At 37.8% G+C, this 16,561-nt stretch overlaps 2 protein-coding genes across 2 annotated transcripts; one reads left to right on the forward strand and one right to left on the reverse strand.

The window, feature by feature from the left end:
* Positions 1-2,163: 2,163 nt before the first annotated feature.
* On the forward strand, positions 2,164-2,775 carry LOC114479543 (transcription factor Sox-14; the record flags this gene model as incomplete). Its single annotated transcript, XM_028473277.1, has 1 exon — positions 2,164-2,775. A coding segment is annotated over exon 1 (588 nt), but the record flags the coding sequence as incomplete, so codon positions are not given.
* Positions 2,776-4,319: 1,544 nt separating this feature from the next.
* Positions 4,320-16,237, reverse strand: selenof (selenoprotein F). Its single transcript, XM_028473061.1, has 5 exons — positions 16,151-16,237; positions 11,920-12,087; positions 7,851-7,914; positions 6,648-6,697; positions 4,320-5,380 (listed from the first exon to the last, which is right to left on the reverse strand). The coding sequence occupies exons 1-5, from the start codon at positions 16,196-16,198 to the stop codon at positions 5,249-5,251; spliced, it is 462 nt and encodes a 153-aa protein (XP_028328862.1). The 5' UTR covers positions 16,199-16,237; the 3' UTR covers positions 4,320-5,248.
* Positions 16,238-16,561: the final 324 nt, after the last annotated feature.

The following is a 16,561-nucleotide window of genomic DNA, read 5'->3' on the forward strand; positions in this document are numbered from 1 at the left end:
TAAAAAAGGACTAATCACACAAAAAACGAGAACAAAAATACACAAAATAACGACAAAATATACAATATTACAAAAATTTAAAACACTCAAAATTACAAGAAAAAAGAGAAAATTACACCAAAATCACAAAAAATAACAGAAAATATACAAAAATTACTCATCACACAAAAACTACAAGAAAAATACACAAAATGACTCAAAAGTACAAACAAAACAAAAGCTGAAAATTATAGAAAAGAAATTTACAAACAAACAAAAAACAAAAATTACAAAATTACACAAAAAACACATAAGAAGACAACAAAAACACAAAAATAACAGAAAAAATATACAGCACAACAAAAATATACAAAAATAATGAAACTAATAAAAACCACAAAAAAGAACAAAAAACAGCAGATTAGCTAATGCTATACAAAATGAGAACAAAATTACACAAAAACACTTAAAAAAAAACACGTAAAAAAGAACAACAAAAAAAAAAGAACATTAAAAAACGTGACATGAAAACATACAGAATGATGTATTAAAGCTCAGATTGGTCATTATTCTAAATGCTGACATATCTTTGGCCCCCGCTGTGATAAAAGTTGTCCATCTCTGCTGTAGAATCTACATTTAAGTTACTTTTGAGTTCCTATCAATGTCATTTCAATCACAGACGAGACCGCTGAGACGCTCATTTGATCAGATAAGATAGAATAATTATAAAAACTGAAACAATCAATGCATTCACCCACCATTGTGATTAATATTGATTCTGAAGAGAGAGGTGGGCCACCTGTATTTTATACTTATTATAGATATATACGATAAACCTGCACAGCACCACACGGCAGAATTCAATTATTGATATAAAGATACGACTCAAAGCAAATGAGTGGAACGTTAGAAGAAATTAAAAGTACTTTTGTTGCAGCTCTCGAGTATTTTGACCTCCTTAAGAATCCATTCGGCACTAATCACTTCTGCTGTGTGGTGGGTATTTCATGAAGTTGGACGGAATATGAAGCCTAACATAACACAAAATAAGTGTAAAAAAACATAAAACGGCAACAAAAGGCACAAAACGACAACAAAAGTGCACAAAATAACAAGAAAAACGATAAAAAGCAATTTAAAAATACAGAAAAATACACAAAACAACAAAAATACAGAAATGTACTCGAACAAACGCACAAATTGACAACAACAATTCAGAAAATGGCAGAAAAATACACAACGTAACACGGAGAACACACAGCTGGAGAAGTATATCTGGGATATCTCTCTGTTAGCTTCACCTAGCCAAACATTCTCTGTCAGACGGCAGCTGTACTACGAAACAGGATATAAATACGTTCACTTAAACCAGGTGATTTCAGCCTGGCTACATGCACACTCCTGTGACGGGGGAGATTACAATGTCAAGCCAATCACCATGATGGAGAAATGGAAGAGTAATTTAAATTGTGAATTTAAAAATGTGAAGAATTAAAATCCATAATTCAGCTCTATAGAGCAGACAAAGGCAACTGGCGTTCCAGGGGCCACATGCGGCCCTCGGTCTACAAGAGATACAATACAAGAGAAAAACACAGAAAATACCCCAAAAACACACAAAACTATTACAAAAATGACCAAAACGACAACAGTAATACACACAATTTCTCCGAAAAATATACAAATTTGCAGAAAATGACAACAAAAATACACAAAAAGAGAAGAAAAACATGAAAAATTACTTTGCAAAGCCACAGTACTAACAAACACGCAAAATAACAACAAAAAATACACAACAAATACCCCCAAAAATGCTGAATATCAACACAAATACACAATATGGCTCCAAAAAACATATATTTTAATGTCTATATAATGGCTCTCAGACAAACACTGACTTTTTGTGGAAGGATTAAAGCTACTCTTCCTCTCATTGGCCTGACCCTCTGTGACAGTGTGTGTGTGTGTGTGTGTGTGTGTGTGTGTGTGTGATGACATTCCCAGCTCCATAACAGCCACCTCCAGTGCAGCTTTGTGGTCTTTGTTGGTTTTTCATCTCCGCTTTGTCAAACTTCTTCTTCTTCTTCTACTCTTACACAGTGGATTCATGGTATTGATGGAAACAAAGATCAGAATTTAGTTTTAATGGAAGCCTTTAGTCCTGAGATGATTGAGTCTAAAACTCTGGATCACATCAAGAGGCCAATGAACGCCTTCATGGTTTGGTCCAGGGGCCAGAGGAGGAGGATGGCCCGGGACAACCCCCGCATGCACAACTCAGAGATCAGTAAGAGGCTCGGGGCCCACTGGAAGGTCCTCAGCGACGTGGAGAAGCGGCCGTTCATCGACGAGGCCAAGAGGCTGCGCGCGCAGCACATGCAGGAGCACCCGGACTACAAGTACAGACCGAGGCGCAGGGCGCGCAGCCTCGTGCGCTGCAGGGAACGCTTCATGTTCCCGCAGCTCCAGGCTCTGCACGTGGACTCCCTGCTGCTTCCCCCCTCATCATCATCCTCCTCCTCTCCGTTCTCGCTCCTGGAGCCGGTGCATGCGCACTTCAGCACCGGAGCTGTCCAGCGCACCATGGTGGAGATCCCGCACCACGCGCTCTCCTCCTACGGTGCCACGCACGGTTTTGGGTACCAGAGCCAGAGCGCGGGGTTGGCGGGCCTCGCCGGCCCGGGACAGCAGCACCGGGGTCCGGGGTACGTGACGCCGTGTAACTGCAGCGCCTGGTCCGCGTTGCAGCATCAGGTCGCCTACATTCTGCTCCCTGGACCTGGACCTGGACCTGGACCTGGACCTGGACCTGGACCTGGAGGTCCGGGCAAGAGCGCGAGCGTGTGAGCGCGCGGACGCACCGACGACGCACGCACTTTTTCATTCATTCAGTAACTTTGATCTCTATTTAGTCAATATTTAGAAGTAAGATGTTAAAGTGTTTTAGTTGCTGGAGAGAAATGCGACTATTTTTATGGTTAATAAATGAAAAAAAAAAAAAAACAGCGATAATTTGAATAAAAGTTGTACTGTCTATATTTGCTAATGAGTTCAAACCTAGATTAACTTTAGTTTATCATTTTGAAAACTAATTTGTTTTGGTTAGGCCAGTGTTTTTCATCTTTGGGGTCGTGACCCCATGTGGGATCGCCTGAAATTGAAATGGGGTCGTCACCTGGAATGTTAAAAAATCATTACTGATTAAAAATAGTTTTTTTTCCCCCATATTTTTAATATTATTCCAAATTAAAGAAAAAAATTAACACCCAGTCTTAAAACAATTCAGATATAAATAAGTTCATAAAACAAATATAAATTAATTCTCAGATTTTTACTATAGCTCATATCAGACACGCAATCATACACAAACTTGTCTTTTTTTTTTCAAATTGACGGAGTAAACATTTAAATAAATAAAATTCATACTTTTTTCTTTTAATTTATTGAATATTGATGTTATATTGGGAAGTGTCTTAAGTCTTCAGATGACAAAGTTTGACAGACAACACATGCATTTTTAGTATCAAAGACATTTTTATGGTTTAACATTAAAAAAATCATAGTTCTTTTTTTGTCAGACATGTTTTTGCGAGAACAATGTGAATAAAAGTTGCACTGTCAATAATATTTGTCAAAGATGAGTTAAAAGTTCAAGAATAAGCTTAGTTTTATTTTAATTTTGAAAACCAATTTGTTTGGTTTAGGCAAAAAAAATATATATATATATTGAAAATACAAAATGTTATTGTCTCATTTGCTTTTGAATTCATGCTATTTGAATAAATAAGATAAATATTTCCAGCAAAACATCAGAATAAATAAGTTCATTAAACAAACATGTTTGTTTTTCTTTTAATTTTATATATATTGATGTGTCTCGATCCAATATTGATATCGGATTTTATCGGACTGCATCTAAAACCTACGATATATATCTAGTCAATATACTGTAGCTCTATCGGGAAGTGTCTCAGGTTTTCAGATGACAATGCATTTTTAGTATCAGACATTTTTATGGTTTAACATGAAAAAAAAAAAATAACGATCTTATTTTGGCAAACTTAATCTAAATTGAGGAATGTTTCGGTTAAATTAGTTTTAATTTTGTGTACATGTTGCAGATAGTTTTAAATATACAAATTATGAGACATTTAATGTATTAAAAATAAAAAAAACATTGAAAATGCTTAATTTGAAAGCGTTATAACTGATTAAAGTGGGAAACTTGTCTTACAAAGAGGTCAAAAGAGCTGTAATGTTATTTCAGTCCATTAGGTGTCAGCAAAGCCTCATTAAATGATAAAAAAAATGTAACAAAATATACACGAAGACAAAGACGAAGTGTAGGAAACTTTTATTGTTGCATATTTAAACCAACACCTGGAAACGAGTCCCAAAAAAAAAACCGAACAAAAACTCAAACTTTCTCCTCAAAAACAAAAGCTGCAGAAAGTAAACTATCATTTCCATCAGAGCTCACAACCCTGGACTGGTTTACTGTGAGCTCGTCACTAACGTTTGCCTCTGCCAGCATCTGAATCAGCTGAGAAAGCAACAGTTTGGTTCCCACGGCAACAACATCCTTTCATCTTGATGTTGAACAATATATATATATATATAAAAGTAATAATTTCACGAGAACCAGACAGACACGAAGTCCGAAACGGAACAGGAAAGAATATGTAAGTAGATTATTATTATTATTATTATTAATAATATTGTTATTATTGTGTAGGTGTGCTGAATTACTTTGATGATATAAAAACCAAAACCAGTGATGATGAGGAGCAACTGAACAAATATGGAGATAGATGTGTGTCTTTACTATTCAATAAAAAAAAGAAAAATGCTTGTCAATCAAAAAACTAAACATTTTCAATCAAAGAAATAAAAAGTATTTTTTGATTGAAAAGGTTTTTTTAATTAAAGTGATTTATCTTCTGATTATTTTTTGTTGTTGTTTTAAATTGAATAATAAAGACACAAATGTACCTTCAGACAAACTGGTAAAAACAGATTCTGCTGACTCTGAGCCATGGAGGTGGGTTTGTTTTACACTGCACGGGTTTGTAAGCAACTGAATATCATTAAAACCACAACTATTTGTGATTAATAATTTATAGAAAAGACTAAATTAATTGATTAAATCTGTGAATGTGAAGTACAAGTCCCCAAAAGGCTAAAGGAGAACCAACCTGCAGAACTTTATGGAACCAGAGGCAGCAGAAACTCAGAGTGAAATAAGACTAAATAAAGGTTCTCGGGTCTAGATTCGGTCTAACTTCTCACTCAGAAACTCCTCCACGCTGTCCGTGTTCCACTTGAGGATGCTGAGCTCCTCAGCGATGTTCCCGTCGTCGTCCAAAAGCTTTAGAACAGGATCAGAACCTCTGACGTACTGGAGACAGAAAATTAGACAGTTTGTTATAAGTCTCTTACTTTACATCAGTTTATCCACAAATCACAGCCAACAAACTTTGTAATAGATCATCAATCATAACCTATTATATATATATATATATATATATATTGTAGTCCGGACTCAAAATGCCACTCACTTTGTTCGTCTTGTTTTTCTTCTCCTTGTTGTTGTGTACACTAGTAAAAATCACTACTTCTCTGTTATTCCTGAACGGATCAGGCTGGAATATGGCAGCTATAATCTATGAACTATGGCTTGGTCAGAGGAATATCTATGCGCCGAATACCACATACCACGTTCCCAAGAATTCAGTGAAATGACTTGGTTCCACCGAGTAGAGAAAAGGTCTCTGAGAGGCTCTAGACATCCGCTCATACAATATCCGTGTCAAATTACAGCCCGATTCAACGAGCATTAACAGAGTAGTCATTTGAAAAATGGGGCCCCCCGGCACCCCCTTAGTAATGGGCCGCATTCATATATTGGTATGTGCCAATGATTCAGTACCACCAACTGTCGCAATATTTGACCAACAAATAAATGAGAAAACGACTTTAATGGAAATGGCCAAAAAAGAGGGGGGTGGGCCCCTTATCGAATTGTCCGAGGCATAATCATAATCTACGCTGAATTACCTTTGAAACAATACATCACATGAATATGTTCCCATAAATTTAGAAATTACCGGAAATGGGGGGTGGGCCCCTGGACCCCATTTAAAAAAAGACTGAGTTTCTCATCATATTCATTCATAAAGTGTTCATACCAAACTGTATTCTGATCTAACGAGAACTAACGGAGGGGTAGTCATTTGAAAATGGCGCCCCCGTGACACGTACAGGGTAATGGGCCCAATTGATATACTGGTACGTGCCAATGATTCGGTACCACCAACCGTCGCAGTACTTCATTCGCAAATAAATGAGAAATCGACTTTCATTTATTTTTTTCTTTTGGGGTCCTAAATCAAAAATTGGACTCGAGCTTCGATGCGTACAAATCAATAGATTATAGCTACCAAATTTCAGCTTGATCCATTCACGAATAAAAGAGTAGCAGTGATTTTAACTAGCGTACACAACAACAACAAGAACAAAGCGAGTGGCGTTTTGAGTCCGGTAGTCTGGTCTAAAAGATGTATGCAACCATACATTTCCTTTATGATGATAATTATCTGAGGCCTTTTCTATTGTTACTGTAACCTGGGTTAATTAAAAAAGCACTACATCAAAGGCATCCTGACCTTGATCTGAAGACCACGGAACGTCTTTGGCTTCTCGCTCCTGACAAAAGCTGGAAGAGAAGAAGGCAGTGAGATGTGTAAGAGCTCATGGGATCCATACGAGGTGTGAACTCAGCGACAGCAGCTGAACCTGCTGTGAGCGCAGCAACAACAATAACAACAGCAGCAACACAAACAGCTGAAACGTCAACAGCAGCTCCACACAGCGAGGGGCAGTGAAACACGACACCACACGTTAGACTCTACAAACAAAAGAACATAAGTGACATTGGTCCTCATTTATCAAACATACGTTTACCCAAAATCACGCAAACTTTGGTATTTATCAATTCTGACGTGAGCGTATAAAGTATTAAACAAGCCTCAGCTGCCATTTAAGCATAAGCAGACACATTTAGATTATTAAAATGAATTAAACAAAATAAAATGAAAGCCCACGTTATGACATGATACCACTTTTTTGGTTTTCCTTTCACAGAGTTGCGTATACAGGGTTCCTACAGCTTTAGTCAAACTAAATTCAAGACTTTTTAATTGCCATTTGTAATGAACTTTAAGACCAACTTCACAGTAAACATAATTTGGGGGGAAAAAACACTACATCAATTATATAGGGTTAGGGTCATTTTTCCCCTAGTGTCTAGTGCAGACGTGCAACTGGTGGCCCCCAAAGAAAACACACAAAATGACAGTAAAATTAACAAAAAAAAATAAATCTATAAAACAACAAAAATACACAAAAGCACCATTAAGAAAAGTGACAAGCACTTTTCATTAACATTTTCCCATGCTGTTTATACATTTAAAAAGTCTAAAACAAATGTTACCATTTATTTTGAAATGTGACACTAATCACAATCATAAAATTATACTTGTGTGTTACAATTGAAGACATTTGAAACATTGATTTCAGGCATTTTAATGACAATTAAGGCCATATTTTTAGATTCATGAATTTAATGCCTTTTAAGACTAAGGATCTGCGGGAACCCTGAAATTACCCCGCTAATAAACTCTGCTACTGAGCAGGAGCACATTAAAGGCAAATTTAATTGTCGATGTCGGTTGCGTCATCACCTGTCTTTTTTATGTTGTGGTTAACGTGTTGCTAACCGGCTTCATAGCACAAGCACAGGGCCCTGGACGCACCTTTTTCCCCAGAGAAGTCTTTCTAACAGAAGCTAAATGAAGAACAAAGCTCACCTTGGACTTGAGGGAACCTCCCCAGTTTTCATCCACACACCTCCAGTATGGCGCCCGCGTAGAGCTGCGTGGAAGGAACGCACACGATGAGAACTTTACAGAAAGGTTTGTGTTCCTCAGACTAAAAACATGAATATTACTGGAAAAAATGATCTAAATTAACTATAAGACATCCAGAAAATAAAGCAGTAGGCTTAAAAAAAATTAGACGGCTAAAAATTTTGCAAAAATGACGCTATATGGTGGCTTTTGGTGCATTATATTAGTGTAATAGTGGCTTTTCTTCTGTCTATTTTGTAGCATTTTTCTTAGCATGATGTATTTTCTCACCTAGTTTTTGTTTGTATGATGCATTTACAAGGTGAAATCTGGTATCCATGGTAATGATGACAAAGAATTGAGCATCATTATCAGTTTACCACTTTCCAGTTGAAAATGTACCAACATAGTATAGCAATAGTATGGTCTGTTAGTAATCCTCTGTAGAATACTGTCTGGTACTGAACATATCTGCATGATTAACATCATTTTTGTGTGGTTTGCTTGTAGTTGGTTTTGGTAATATATTTGGTTGTATCAATGCACATTAATATACATAATATATCTAACACAAGCACATTAATATTCAGAATATATCCAAGATATATACCCTTACATTTGTGATATTTGTAACCCAGGACCCTGGATGCAGGACTTTTGATTCATGATGATAATGAATGCTTAAAAACATATACATATTCAATTAAAAAAAACAAAAAAAAAAACCTTCAAAATCTCCTTTTTTTTAATTCTTACCAGCAACTCTTCACTTTGTTGACTCTTTCTTAAAGTTAATGTTTATTTAATTTAGTTGAATTCAGTAATGTGGTGAATGTTAAGATTTATTATATTATTGGGGAAATGTTTAGAGAGAATGATTGTTTTCCTTCAGTTGCAGCCGCCTGATATTAGTTTGAACCAGCAGAGTCACCCAGTGTTCGGTTGGGATGCTGCTGTTCTGCGCAGTGAACAAGAGATGCTACGTGCTAGCAGACAAAGCTAATTGAAAACCCTGACTTTTATAGATATTCACGTAATTATGAACACGTTTAAGAGTAGAAGGTGGCCAGAATGAGAGTAGTAGGCCATTCCGCCTACGCTTCTGGACGTCACTGAACTATGCAGAGAGAAATCTGTATTTCAACAGGTGAGCGGCTCATCATGCGTGATTCTTCAAAAAGTGGCGCCAAAATGACTAACTCACAATAAAACACTTTTATTAATGGCTTCTTTTAGTGGTAAACTGGAAGGAAGTTGATTTTTTTTTTATCTGCCATTTCCAGGTCAAATTGCTACGTTTTAGTTACATGCCCTGGAAATATGGATGAAAATCATTGTTGTTATAATACTGCATATTTACATCTATTGCCGTCTAAATAGAAGTTAAGTGACGTGCACTGTCCCTAACAAACAAACGAGGGATGAAACCTCCGCCAAGTTTCAAATCTGCTCTTTTTTTGGATCTTGTCAGTCATCTAGATCTCAACCTTGGGGTCAGGAGCCCATTTTGCTTATTCTGACCCCTTTTTTGCAACTACACCAAACTTGCCATATTTTAACCTATTTATCACTTTTTTTGCAATATTTTTTCTCCTTTTAATTAATTTTTTGCTACATTACTCTCATTTCTGACACTTCATCACATTTCAATGCCTTATCTGCACATTTTTTTCCACTTTCAAGACATTTTCAGCACTTATAAACCCTCCCCACCACTTTTCTCACCTAAATATGTTGATCCAATATTGTCACTTTAACCTCTTTTCTCCATATTTCATGTTTATTTTTCTGAAGGCTGCTAAGTTTTCTAATGGCGTGAGATGTGAGGGACACACACAGTTAGCCAAAGTGCTGCTGTGTGACGACGAGTGCTCTTAAAAAATGAATAACTGTAACGTCTTCAGAGTTCAGTGACTCCACCTCATCCAGAGGAATTAATGACACGGCACTGATGTCGAGGGAAAGACAAAGGAAACCTTCCAGCAGACAATTGTTGCCGTCCTACTCCATCCCTGGTGGTGCAGCTGGAGACGACCCGCTGATCTTTTTATGGAACATTTTTACCTTAAAACTGTGAGGACGGAGAGTAATCTTTGAGCCTCTGATATCATCAGGGGGTGTAATGGTGTGTGTGCTACACTGTCGCTAAGTGCCGTTGCTAGGATACCTCGCTCAGCAACACTTTGCTTAATCATAGAAAAAATTACTTCTTTTTGTCCTTGAGAGCTCAGCTACAACTCCCTGAGAAATACAGCTGTTAATCACCGCGGGAGCAAAAAGAGACCGAGTCAAAGAAAATCAGAGAAGAACACAGGAACTTTAGACACCTCACTGTTCCATTACTGATTAAAGGGACTGCGATTCAATTACAAATATATGTAGTTTATTATATTTAATAAACTAAAACAACCTTAGGGCTTTAAAAATATGAGTATTTCATGTACTTTATTTAAATAATTGATTACTGGAAATGTCTATGCATCGATTAACGGTTTCCTGATCTGATATCAGTCTGATATCAGCAAAAAAAATTATATCAGCCTGCATTTATAATCTCTGATACAAGCATTCTTTTTTTCTTTTTAATCATTACTAAATTGTAGAATACGAGGCTTTACACCGATCTGATTGGCTACATCGGATGGACCGATATTTGGCATTTTATGTAATAAATGTGATCGGCTGTAAAGTCTTAATTTGCCGATCCGATCAATGACGTCATTGTCGCGATGAAACTTTCTGTAGATGCTCCCATTGCATTGTTTTATCGTCTCATTTACAACGAAGAGTTGTTTGCTTTACGTGACACGGCTTTATTTCACTCACATTAGTGCACAAAGGTTAAAACCTATGAGTGAACGGCAAAAATATCAATCGGTTGGAACGAAGCGACTGAGCACCGGACTTCTTCCCCAGTTTACTGGCTCTGAAAGCGGGGACAGCGTCTGCTGTTAATGTCCACGTTTTTTTGTTTATTCAGCCCGAGCATGTTAAAAGTGAGAGTCCTGAAGCAGAGTGATGCCTCCCGTTTACTTTCACTTTCAGAGCGGACACTTGTGTCCGTTTTAGGGCGGTGGTGGACACAGAAGCGAGCATGTGTGCGTGCGTGTGCGCCCCACCTCCACTGTGCACCTGTGAATATGAACTATAAGCAAAAGCAGGTTTTGCGATGCCACAGTCAGTAAATATGCATTTGTTCCTAATGCTAATTGCTAACGGAGGCTTCACATAGTTCCAGTGTGGTCGGCCTCCACAGCTTCATCTCCAATTCTCTGTAGTTGCTTCACAGCAGTCATTGAGTATGACATGGGACTCCCCTTTAATTCAACAGCTGCAACATTTATTTTGCCAATCACTAAAAACAGCATACAGCTTATAATCGATCTGCTTCGGTCACACACGTTCCCTCACTCCGCACATGGTCGAGCGACGAGGGAATTAATTTGTAGTAAATTTTCCAACTTTTCCACTCCTTCACAGTCACAAGGTTGTGTTTTGGTCCCCAAACCATTTGATTTTCCGTGAATCTGTATCATGTACTGCTGAAGGAATGCGGTCGGTACCTAAAAAAACAACCTGAATTCATATCATCAGATCGTGATCATTTTTTTTTTTTAACTCACTGATCGTGATCAGCCCAAAAATCCTGATCGTGTAAAGCCTATAGAATACAATGGAAATAAAGTAAAACAAAAACAGAAAGGCTGTATGAACAGAATCACCTAAATTTCATTATATCAATCGTTTTCTATGTTTTGGAGTGACTATTGTGAATAATGTCTGTGATGGAAATCTAAATAAAAAGCAAAAGAAAAAAAGCGTGTGTGATTTCTTCTGATATCGGATCAATATCAGCGAAGGCCAAGGCTGGGATTTAGGTATGTTATCAAAAGGGGAAAAGTTGTATGGAGACACACCTAGCATTGATTACTAATTACTGTCAGAATGACGATGCAGGATCTGGGCTGTGTTCAATCACAGCTCCAAATCTGATCATCAAAAACCAATAGCTTCTAGTTTAGTGCGGTACCTTGCGAGCTTCCATCAGGGCCTCCTGCTGGCAGCACTGTCCACAGGTGGGCTGGAGCTTAGAGAGACTGAACTCCCCCAGGAGGTCACAGGAGCTGCATAGCAGGTTGCTGGAGAAGCCCAACTCTCTGCAGGCCTCTGACGACATGTCGAAGCCATATGCCGACAGCTGTGGGAGAAAGAGAGGAAGCCATCAAGATCAAATGAAATTTAGAGGTTTAAAAAAAAAAAATAAATAAAAAAAAAAAAGCACCATTAGGAGAATTTCAGGCTTTTCAGGTACTGTGTTCCTGAAAGGAATCTTGTTTGATGTGCAGTAGAAACTATGATACAGGTTGAAACCAACTCAAAGACAGACATGTAAACATGAGTGAGGCAAAGTTAAACACTATTTATATTGTGCATAGTTGGAATGTTAGTGCTAAAAATGTTTCATAATTATTATTTTTAAGTTAATGTATTTATTTTTATTATTAAACATTGAAAAACATAGTACAGAACTTGTCTTGACCACATCACAGATTATGTATTACAATGCAAAATAAGAAAAAAAGTTTTGGGAATTGATTTAGTGTTTGAAGCAATAATAATAATTTATGTAATTGCATTGCTTTGATTATAGTAAGATAAGTTTAATACACAATCAGAGACATAACTACATCAATAATTGGTACAATTTATTTCGGTGTTTCGGTTTTCGACCTGTAACTTTTTCGATTCCCTTGACCAGTGGTTCTCAACCTTTTCAACCCTCAAAATAAAGGTGGCAGAGAGAAATGTGTGCCATGAGTATGTAATCATCTTAAGGATGTAAATCCTTGTTTTAATCAGAAATAAAATGGGTTAAAAGTGACCAAAAATGGCGGGAAAGGTGATGAAATGGAATTTTAAAAACCACAGAAGTTGGTTAAAAGTTGCAAATGAGTGGTCAAAACAGAGAGGAAAAAGTAGTAAAAAGGGTTCAAATTGTCGATATTGTCCCGGGATTCTCCAGACCCCCTCTCAAGTCCTGGCAATGGCTCCAAAGACCCACAGCTCAAACTGACACCGACAATCAGCATCCTTTCATTAGTAAATGAAGCAATGTGACCATTGCTGGAGGAATCAGCAGGGGAGGGGGAGATGAGAGAGTGACTACAAACATGGAGGTGGAAAGGAATTTTTCACTCTCACTATGGTTCAGTACCTCCGCATTAGATCTCCAAAGTAGAAATGATTAGTTAGCTGCTAAAGCTAATGTTGCACACAAGCTAAAAAAAAAAAAATAATAATAATAATAATCAGGTTTTCCTGGCTTTTCAGTGATCAATCAGCTAAACAGTGCTGTTTCACTTATCGGCCTGTCCAACTTGGATATCTTAATAAAAATAATCATGGACCTGGTTAGAGAATGGTGTACCTCATAAATGTACCTTTTCGTGAGAACTCATACTGTGCTTTTCACACTCGAAAATCTAGCTTTACTATCAATAATAACAATACATTTTTTTCATAAGCACATTTCAAAAACACTTTACAGTTGTTAAAAAAAGTAAATCAAATAAAAAACTATCAACAATAAAAGTAAATAGAGAAAACACAAGAGTAGGAAGCAGAGGAGCTCTCCCTATAATACTGCTTCTCACATTGGATATGAGTATCATCAACTGTAATGCAGATTTCACTTGTTTGTTGCTCAATTGACTGACTGTGGCACAAAAAGAGGCGTACAAACAGGGGAGTTTTGAGAGGATCGTTCATGTATAACAAGCAGAGGACTTGATTGACCATTTCTCACATCGTCATGTAGGCAGTGCTGAGAACGTTACTTTTAAAAAAGCTTTACGTGACACGGCTTTATTTCACTCACATTTGTGCACAAAGGTTAAAACCTATGAGTGAACGATGAAAATGTCTCGGTTCTTCCTCAGTCTCAACTGGCTCTGAAAACAGGGACAGCGTCTGCTGTTAGTGTGTGCGTTTGTTTTGTTTATTCAGCCCGAGCATGTTATAAATGAGAGTCCTTAAGTGTGTGCCCCATCCCCGCTGTGCACCTGTGAATATGGACTATAAGCAAAAGCAGGTTTTGCGATGCCACAGTCAGTAAATATGTATTTGCTCCTAATGCTGATTCTAATGCTAATGGCGGCTTCACATAGTTCCAGTGTGGTCGATCAAATTTTGGGTGGCTTGCGACTTGAAATCCAAGTACATCTGCAATATCCTCCCATATCTTGGCAAGGACTCCAGTTGTCCTAGTGGGGAGAGACTGTCAATCTGAAGTGTTTTATTCTGAAAAGTAACCCGATATTTTATTGCGGAGTACGTGCTTAATTTCCTGTTTAGCTTCATTTGCTCTGTGCTGATTGATGCGTCGTGCTCTGGTGTCCACCAGAAATAGTAGCCCTGCGTATATCTGGTGGAGGGCACCGGACTACCACATCTGGGAAGGAGCAGACACGCACCGCAGCGGACCCGGTGGAAATTAACATATAGAATAAAGTGGAAACCTATCAGCTCCGGTGATGCGGCGGTGACGTAACGCAGCGGAGCCGCATCCAGTGGACATTGGGGGTCAGAGAGTGTAGTGATGAGGCTGATGGAACCATTCACGAACAAGGACCGAACTGTCACAACTGACAATTTCTTCACATCGCTGTCACTTGCACAATGACTGCTTAGTTTGAAAACCACCATCCTTGGCACAGTTAACAAGACTCACAGGGAAATTCCCCTGTCAACTAGACAAACGGACCACATTGAATTCACCACTCAGGTATGTTGCAGGTCTTTTTTTCATCAACACCTGTGTGTGCTGTGAAAATAATTTATCTCATTTATTAGGTGTTTTCAACCACAGGTGCCATGCTGACAGTGTATGCGCCCAAACGGAAGAAGACCGTCTACGTTCTCAGCAGCATGCACAGCGTGGTTGAGACTGAGGATACCACCAAAAGGAAGTCAAACACCATCGATGCAAGAAAAATTGTGCCTCTGTACGATGTGTTGACTGATACAAATACACATGTGGCAAATGTAGAAAGAACATACCATGGCAGTGCCAGGTTTGTTCCGACCAATGCTGAGTGAGGGAGTGAGTGAGTGCTGAAATGACACGCGCACGCACGCACGCCTAATAATGCATACTTTTTTTTAAAAATTGTAAATATTTGTTTTATTACTTGTATTTTGTACTATTTTCCTGTTTTCCTAAACTACAATAAAAGCAAACAAAAAACAAATCTCAGTTGTTCTTTTGTATATTTCTCATGTCACACACTCATCAATAAACCTCAGCAAGAACTGAAAAAAAGTGGCTCCCCTCCTGTGGTGCCTTGTTTACATAACGAAAGCATCTGTTTGAAGGTGTTAGGTAAAAACCTTTAGCTCAAGTGACCCTTCTGTGGGCTCCATAGGTATAAATATAAAATGACCCATCAATAGGATTTCTAGTGTTAAACGTCGCAGAAATGGGGGGGGGGGGGGGGGGGGGGGGGGAATGGGGAGGGGATTGGGATAATGTCATTTTAAAAGTAGAAATAATGAGTTGAAACTTGCAAATGATGGGCATGACAAATTGAGAATGTGGTTAAATTGGCAAAAAAAAAAACAAAAAAAAAAAACAAACAAACAAGCGTAAATAAAATATGGCGACAAAAGGTTAAAAATAACAATAATGGGTCAACATGTGCGACATAAGGTGGAAAGAGTTTCTAATTCCTTGAAAGTGGAAGAAATGTGCGAAAAATAATTAAAAGAAGCATAAATATTTCAAGAAAATGTGATGAATATAGGTTAGAATTTGGCAAGTTTGGTGCAGTTGCAGAAGAAAGGTTAAAAAAAAAAAAAAAAAAAAAACAAGCAAAATTGGGATAAAATTGTTGAAAAAAAAAAAAAAAAAAAACAACTAAAAAACCCTTTCCTCCAATAAAAAAGAACACAGATGCAAAGGAATGTAAGGACAATATAAGTATATAAAATATCGTGGGGGAAAGCTAGTATCTCTACTTAAAAACAATCTTCTAATGCATTATAAAGGTTTTGGTGGATTGTTGCCAACAGACACGGACAGAGAGGTTCGTTTCATTTTAACTACCTCCGGTTCTCGTCGGTAGAGCCACGTCAGGGCTCAGAAGGCTGACACTCCCCGTGGACGAAAGCTGTTGTTGTCCACCGCACATGCAGTTTAAACTCTGACAAAATGTGTCTTAATGTTCGCGTTCAATGACATTAACTAATGTTTATAAACTCACCGTTTGTAAGATAGAAAGCAGCCACAGAAGATAAACCTCCCCCGACATCTTGGATCCTGCTTTGTCCCGGAATCCTTTCAAAGGACCCCTTTATTGCAAAAGAAGACGCGATCTTCCTGTGCCTGACTTTAATACATTAAAAGGGATTAGTTCTTGACTTTATGTTAACAAAAAGTAAAACACTTCATAAGTAAAATATGTTTACACCAACAATCTTTAACATTACTCAATATTCGTATAATATTATTTCCAATTATTATTTAACTCAGGCATCCACAGCAGTCAACCCGTGATTTTTTTTTGTTTCGTCTCCACGGTTTCGGCATCACTTTTGGTGCGTTCAAATGCCGTCAGAATATTTCTTTAAATCAGAAATCACGCTCACAAAACACTAAGTTCGAGCCCATAGAT

This window comes from Gouania willdenowi, chromosome 17 (assembly GCF_900634775.1).
Source record: "Gouania willdenowi chromosome 17, fGouWil2.1, whole genome shotgun sequence".
NCBI classification, from domain to species: domain Eukaryota; kingdom Metazoa; phylum Chordata; class Actinopteri; order Blenniiformes; family Gobiesocidae; genus Gouania; species Gouania willdenowi.